This window comes from Podarcis cretensis (genome assembly GCF_951804945.1).
Source record: "Podarcis cretensis genome assembly, chromosome: 8".
Lineage (NCBI taxonomy): Eukaryota > Metazoa > Chordata > Lepidosauria > Squamata > Lacertidae > Podarcis > Podarcis cretensis.
In genome coordinates, this window is record NC_137177.1 from 28917249 (window position 1) to 28925343 (window position 8095).

General features: G+C 46.2%; 1 protein-coding gene across 1 annotated transcript in view; it reads left to right on the plus strand.

Moving 5' to 3' along the window:
- Nucleotides 1-7023, plus strand: part of LOC307222458 (membrane progestin receptor alpha-like) — a 31088-nt gene extending 24065 nt beyond the window's left edge. Inside the window, exons 2-4 of the mRNA XM_079987750.1 lie at nucleotides 1815-1953; nucleotides 2632-2758; nucleotides 5960-7023. Coding sequence (XP_079843876.1) covers nucleotides 1815-1953; nucleotides 2632-2758; nucleotides 5960-6873 — 1180 coding nt within the window. The 3' untranslated portion in view covers nucleotides 6874-7023. The remainder of the gene's footprint in view (nucleotides 1-1814; nucleotides 1954-2631; nucleotides 2759-5959) is intronic.
- The last annotated feature ends 1072 nt before the right edge of the window (nucleotides 7024-8095 follow it).

Sequence of the window (8095 nt, forward strand, 5' to 3'; positions counted from 1 at the left end):
GCTTCATGGCTGAGTGGGGGGTTTGAACCCTGGTCTCTCAGTTCCTAATCTGACACACTCACAACTACACCACACTGGCTCTTTGTGGGATTACTTTTGAAACTGAACTACACAGCCACTTTCGTATTTGGTGTGTGTCTGTCCAGATCTCTGGCACAATGAGAGTTGTCTTGGACCCCTGGGAGTAATCTCCGCGGTTATAGCTGTTAAAACTGTTGCATCCGTTGGCCTGGGCTTACTTGCAAAGTAAACAGGCAGCGGGTGGGGCTGTGTGTGTGTTGGCGAGAGTGTGCGGAGGGATGCGGGGATAGAGACGACTAGCTCGGAACGTCGCAAAACATTCACAAAGACCCGCTGGGCGCAGCTGCGAGAGCGAGCGAGAAGGGGGCGTGGCAAGGCGGCGGGAAGAGGCTAGTGGGCGGGGCAAGGTTCCTGCTTGTTCTGCTATTGGGCATTTCCTAGGGCGACGGGCGGGGCTTGAGACGCGGGAACGTTGAATTCTGGGAATCGCTTTGCAACAGGCAAGTCTGGGCTGAAGCGCAAAGTCTCCTGGTGGGATAGGCTCTTGTTGGCGCTTCCTCGGATGCAGGTAATGCTGTTGCAAATGCAAGGTGGGCGAAGGGAGGGAGGGAGGCAGGGCGGTGTAGTGCTTCCGAGACGCAGATTGCAATCCCGCCCTCACTGAAAAACCTGGGCCGCTCCTTCTCTTTCAGCCTCCGCGGGACGAAATGGCGAGGAGAGAATTTTGTGCACGCTGTTCTGAGCTCCTTGGAGGAAGGGTGGGAATTTTATTTTATTTTTTAAAAACAGGTTGCAAGTAGGACCACCGTCAAAATGTTGCCAGCCATCCTCTCTACCAGGAAGCATTCAGTGCCCACTGAGCATGCTCAGTTCTCCTGGGATAGTTTGGTCTTCCTACGCTCCCTCCACCATATGCAGATGTGTATGCAAAACTCTGGGTTTCCTTCAGCCTGCCGAGACCTCCGTCTTGTTTCTTCCACCCCACCTTTTCTCCAAGGAGCTCCATGTGGTGTATGGGGCTCTCCGTCGCCCCGGTTTATCTTTACACCTCCGTGGAATAGGTCTAGGTGAAGAGGAAGTGACTGGCTCAAGCGAGCTCCGTGGCTGAGTGGGGAATAGGTCTCAGGCCAACCACCTTCCCACTACACAGGGGCTTCACTGAATGTGGATGGCAGCATAAGTCAGTGCTTGGCGAACTGAGTTTGCTGTTAGAGAATCCTTTCCCTTCCTTCAAAGGTGGGAGGCTGTAAAAAATATATAAAACCAATTAAAGGCTTTAAAAAAGATTTGGCAGTCGATAGCAACTGATAGAGGTAGTGGGGAGGTCTTCAGCATTTTGAGGTTATGGGTGGCTGCTGTGGAATTTACATGTCGCCGATCCAGCAGGCACCCAGGTTCTTTAAGTAGCTGAATAGGGAGATGCAAGTTTTAAATTGCCACTTAGCCATGAAACTTGGTGGGAGACCATGGGCTAGTCATATTCTTGGCTTAACCTACCTGGCTGGGTTCATAGGATAAAACAGGGAGGGCTGAGCTCCTGGGAAATTTGTTTTTCCACATTCCTTGTCAGACGCAGAATTGTTTACAATGTAGGTTGCATCCAACCAACCACGGAGATGGGTGTGGAAGCAGATGGTATCAACGTGTTGAAACAATACTACAGTATAGGCTGGTCTTATCCCTTGCCTATTTCAGCCCTGAAGCTATTGGGGCAGGTGTATACTTTTCAACCATTCCTCTGCAGCCACAGAGACTGGTATAACTTAGTATGCATGCCTCTCATCTTTTCTTAGATTGCAGAAAGCCTTGCATCATCTGAACACAGAAGACAAACTGCTCATGAAACAGAAGGCCAAAAGCCCAGCGCAGAAGCAGCCTGAGTCTTGTGGTGTCTGGCTGGATACATCAGCCCTTAAAAAACGCAAAATACAGGTAATGGAGGAACAAGCCTGAAAATATGTTTTTATAACTCCACATTGTAAGGTCCCAGATCTGCATATGGTGGAGATTTTTTTGGGTGCCAGATGATCATTTTAAGACTACTTGGTGAGTTTGTGGTTGGTGTGTACTTGGGACATCACTTAATATTGGGAAATGTGCAGTGAGGAGGTAGACACCGTGCAGGCTGTCTGGCCTGAGGGCCTGCCCAAACCTGGAACAAACACTGTCCTGGAGGAGGGCCATGACTGGTTGGAAGGACCCCTAAATAGGTGCTGCAACACTTTGTCACAGGGCCTACGTGCAAGTCATGTTCCCATGGAATTAACATTTATGGGAATAAATCAGTTCTGAACAATAAGGAAGAGAACATAAGAACCCTGCAGGATCAGGCCGAAGGAGGAGGAGGAGGAGGAGTTTGGATTTGATATCCCGCTTTATCACTACCCGAAGGAGTCTCAAAGCGGCTAACATTCTCCTTTCCCTTCCTCCCCCACAACAAACACTCGAAGGCTCATCTAGCCCAGCACTTTGTTTTCATGGTTGCTTGTAGGCAGAACTTGAGTGTGACAGCAACACTCCCCACCTGTGACTCCCAACAACTGCTATTAAAAGGGATGAATTCCTGCATGGTGATGTATTCTGACACAGAATTTCTGCTTTCCCACCCAGAGCTTCATGGCTAAGCCAGTATTAAGAGCACTGAACCAACTTTTGCATTGTCCTCTTCCAACAAAAGCACCTCTTCAATGCACCAAGCAAACCACCATTTCCACCTTCTTCAGCACACAACAAGCAGGTATGTTGGTGTTTTTTTGTGTTCTAGCTGAGGGCAAAAGCCAGAACATGTCATGGATGGAAGCTGGGCAACTGGAACTTAGGATTCTGGATGTGATGCTCAAAATACTTAAGGTCAGGGCTAGGGAACTTGTGCCGCCCCTACAAAGGTTTCTGGATTACAATTCCCAACATCCCTGACCCTTGCCTCCTGGCTTGGGCTGGTGGGAACTGGGAATCCAGCAGCATCTGCAGGTATGTGGGTTTCCTAGTCTGGCTCCAGGCTCTTCCAGATCAGTCTGCAGCCCTATTCATGTCTAGAGTAAGGTGTAGAGCTGCACTCTGAGCACTGCATCTGACATCATGTTTCTTCTCTCCCTGCAAATAACCCTGTTGCATGTGGTGGTGTGAGCAGAAAAGCTCAAAGCAGGAGCTCCCACTCATGAGTAGCAGGTACATGCTATCAGGAAAAATATTCAAGTGCCCCAATTGGGCAGAGCCCCTACTTGTGAGCAGGGGGTTGTGCATGGGGATTTCTGATTCCACAACCATATGCAATGATTGTGGGTGGATGACAGGGCTTAAAGCATTCATTGTTCTACACCAGGGAGCCTTTTTCAGTCCGAGTGCCTCATTGGACTTTTCAAGGGCCACATGCCAGGGGTGGGAGGAGCCAGAGGTAAAGTGGGCTGGTCAATGAATGTCAATGATATCTTTGTGCAGTAGGCTAGTTTCTGCATACATCCCTCTCAGTTCTTCATCCAGGTAAGCAAGAGGCATTAAGAGTTCAAGGGTGCATTTCAGCCAAGCAGGAACCTGGGTGCAAAGCAGGGCCACGGAGACGCAAGTCCCGGGCAGAGTTCTGAGGATCTGATACGAGTGTTTTCCCTTACTGTACCTGCTTGCACCCTATACATGAGCAACGTGTCAGTGGGGCTTTTGCTGCACTTGACTCCATATGCCGAAAACAAATGGAAGCACCTCTGTTTACAGTATTGGATTTGTCAAGAAGCAGAGCACTGGGTGTTCAGCTGAATGGGTGCCTTCTGTTTTTAAAGCAAATTAGGTTAGATCCCCTATTTAAATTTTAACCAAACAAATCTCTAAAATTTTGGTGTGATTTTTACTCATGTGAATGAAAATATATAGGCTGGAACTGCAGTCAAATACCCCAAGGCTGGACTTTGTGAGGAGAGACCTGATCCAGCTGCGTGTCTGGCCTCTGGTCAGGTACACAGCAATAGTGCCAAGCATCTTGGGACAGGGAGCACAGTGACCAAATCCAATCTCATTCATTTTCATGCACGACTGATTGTGAAATATCTGATTAGTGCTCTGTACCTGTATGCCTGGTGGATAGATATGGGCACGCATGTCCTAGCTGGATTGGCACATAGAAGTGGTATGCAAGCCATGCTACTTTTGACTAAATATTTAACTCTTCAGATGTGCTGTCCTATGGAGGGAAAAGTACTCTTTTCCAACAAGCTTGTACCATTTCTTAAATGTAGACCACCTCTCCATTACTATACTGAGACTGCTATCATCGTGTTTTATTTTGTGGGCTTTGGAACTTGTGTGTTCTGTTCAAAAACTTTTATTACTGTGCAACCACAAGACTCTTTTTCATGGAGTGGAAAGCTTAAACTTGCCTTTGTCACCCTGCTGCCATGTTGGCTGAGGCTGATGGGACGTGCAATACAAAAGCATCTGCAGGGCACCAGCATGGCGAAGCTGGCTAAAATGCTTAAGGTGCAGTAGTTTGCACATTATCCCAACAGCAATGAAAAGGAACGTATAGGGTTTAATAACTTGCACAACATTTGCAATGCGTTCTGTAAGAGGATTTATTATTTCACACTTCCATTGCACCTTGCATTGTGTAAACACTATACAAAACCACACAATGTCCTTTAAAAAGCTTTGCTTCTCCATTGTCTGCAAACAAGGGTGTGGAGAGGAGGTAGCAACTGCCCACTCTACATCAAATTTAGAATCACTTGAAAAATCCTATGAGGAACCAGAGGCAGATGGGAAAAGGTAATTGAGAAGAGCAGCAAAAAGTGACCCTACTTTGCTTTCACTTCACTTTTCTCAAAAAGGACAGACCAGCTGTTTCGTTGATTGCAATCCCATGAAAGGGTATGACGGGAGAGCTGCAGAGATCTGGGGGAAATAAGAGTGTGGTCTGCTGGTATCAGTCTGAGGATTAACTTGCCAGGCAGCAACAATGGTGCAGCACTAAACTTCTTGGTGTTCCTTGAACAGTCCTCCTTTTAGGCAGAATATTGATCAGACCCATTGCCCTCATATTGCAGGAAGGTGGGTGGGTAAAGGCAGAATAGTGACTTGCTTAGGGGCCAGTGGAGTGAGTTTAGAGGAGTCAACTTTTTAAATCAGGCATAGGCAAACTTGGCCCTCCAGATGTTTTGGGACTACAACTCCCACCATCCCTAGCTAACAGGCCCAGTGGTCAGGGATGATGGGAGTTGTAGTCCCAAAACATCTGGAGGGCCAAGTTTGCCTATGCCTGATTTAAATAGGGAAAATCTTGCTTGCACTCATGGCCATCCAGCAACACCAGAAATCTCTTGCCCTTTTAATTTAAAGTAACTTAAAACATACTGAAACATAGACCTTGCATGCAACAATCCTTCATTTCCAGGATACAAATCTGCAAAAAGGGGGAGCCTATAACAACACTTCTAATGTTTCTTCTATCAGTTATCAACAGTAGTGTCTTTTTTGGGGGGACTGCTACATCAAGCTTTCCCAAACTTACGGTGGTTAAGGCACACTTTTTCTGAAAAGCTGCAGTACCTTTTGCTTATATACTCATCCACTCGCATGTGTCAGAGTCCATGTGCAAGTTGTTTGCATAAGTCACTGTTCTGGGCCTCCCCCCACAACTGGTAGCAGAAACCCATGACAAAGAAAGGTGCCCATGTGGATTCCTCTGGGGTGGGTAGTTCTTCTGAGTCTTTGAGGCAATAGTGATTCCAGAGGGGACTGGTAGTTTTGTAGTGTTACTAATCTGTCCAGAGGCAAGGGTTGAGCAGTTTGTCATGGAAGCAATTATGTGATACCTATTTTTTTAAAAATTGCCCATGGAAGGCTGCTGATTTGTATTTGCCATTCCAGCATCATACTAAGTTTTTGTACAGGCTGTGTGTTTGATCTGTCTGGTTATGTTCAGATTCAGCTTGGGGTTGTTTTTTTGCAGAGGAAAAGAAAACCAATCGAAACAGAAGGCTGGCTATTGCATCAAACCGTGCCTCCAAGGTGAACAACCATGGACTGTTTAGGAGCGGAAAAACCTTGTTGCCAGCTGACATGCTTCAGGAAGGAGGAGGATGGACCCAACAAACACCAGATTTACACATTTCTCCTTACAGTTCTACCCCTCCTGAAGCCCAGACTACCACTTGCATCCTCCCAACTGAAAGAAGAGACTCTGCTGCGGAGACAGAAGATCCTCAGTTATTAAAATTCATTCAGCAGCTAGAGGAGAAAAGGGATCCTGATCACAGAACTCTTTCTGAGTTGGCTTTGAGAGAGAAAAATAGTGGTTGGGAAAGAGAAAAACATACCACCTTGTTTCCTCAAAGCAGCCAAAGCCTGACAGTTACAAGCAAGGACACCAAAACTCAGAGAAGACACAGATGCCCACCCTCTTGTTATAGCTCCTTCATGCAGTCCTGTGACTCTGAGAACATAAATCCTCAGCTAGAGCAGAGTACAATGGAAGTGAAGCCTCTGAAGAGTATCAATCAATCTGTTGCTGGGCTCTGTTTGAAAATCAACAAGGCCGTCTGCAATTCTGATAAAGGGACTGAGGACAGCCAGGTAGGCCTGCCAATGTTTACGCAGGACTCTGAGGGTCACAAAGTCATTTCTCACCTCTTTGTTCAGGGGAGAGGCAAAACATCTTTACAAAAGAAGCTTCTTGGTGATGAAAGCAACTTTATAATGAGCCCATCCTACCATGGCTGCTTGGGGGCCTGCTGCTCTGCAGAGAGTTGGACCCACCTATCCCCAGGTGGGAGCGTGTCTGCTCTAACAGACAGTAGTGAGAAGTCATGTTATGACTTGTTATTCACAGAGGATTCGGAAGGCAATAGAGTCATTAAACACTAACTCATAATTGCTCAGTGAGAGAGAAATGCCCCTAATGCAGACTTTCAAAACAAACTGATGCAGACCTTAGGTATATATGTAGTGTTCATACTTATTCTGCATGCTGGTTTCTTTATAACTTGTACATTGCCTAATAAATAAATGATATCATATGGAGTATTGTTAATGGGTCCAGAAGCTGCAATTGGCAAAATATGCAGCTGTGCCAAGAAGAAAACCCAGATTACATTCTAAACAAGCAGGGTCTTCATTTGCTCTATTAGGTCATTTTTGTCTTAAGCAAGAAGACTGTTGCTTGCCTTCCCCACTGCTCCTTGCAAGGCTTCCCAACTACCTACCATTCACTTTTCTATGAATTTTCTTTATCAGGTGGAGGTAGAATTAAAGTGGAGGCTGCCTTGGACTCTGTTCTCTGTGTTTTAAAATGAATTGGTACCTTTTTAAAAATCTGGATCTTTGTATGCAGGGGGGAGGTTGCTTTAACGTTGCAAATTTCATCTGGTTTCTTACTATTTTTGTTTTAATCAGTTTTTTTCCCTGGAAAAGATAAAGGACAAAAGATTACAGATTAGCATTTTGATGCTAACAGTGTTGTGTGGATGCTACAGAAAGCCTGCATGACTAACGAGCACTGAGCTTACAACACACCAGAAGGGAAGCATTTTTATGGCCCTTGTCTGTAACTGACATAATGGAGAATTTTGGCTTAGTATATAGCAAGCTCCTCATGCCAAAGCAATCAGAGAATTGTAGAGTTGGAAGGGACCACCAGGGTCATCTAGCCCAACCCCCTGCAATGCAGGAATCTTTTGCCCAACGTTGGGGCTCAAAGCCACAACCCTGAGATTAAGAGTCTCATGCTCTACCAACTGAGCGATCCCAGGTTCATGCGAAAGTGACTGCAACTTCCTGGCTTATAAAAAACATGATATATAAAACCTTGAATGATCTGCCAAACAGGCCACATTAACAGAGGACACAGCTTAGGCAGGTTAAGTGACAGCATGTCAATCGCTCACCTTACAACTTAAGCCTCTACAAGCTTTTAAGAAAGGCTGCTGACTTCTCTAAAGTTAACTGAACTGAGTCTCTTTCAGACCCACACATTAGCACTAATGTGTGCAAAAATCCTCTCCTCGTCCCTGCGCTCTCCCAAAGGACTGGATGGGAGTTCTGAGTGCAGCCATTACTTTGAGAGGCTGCTGTCAAACGTTAAGAAGGG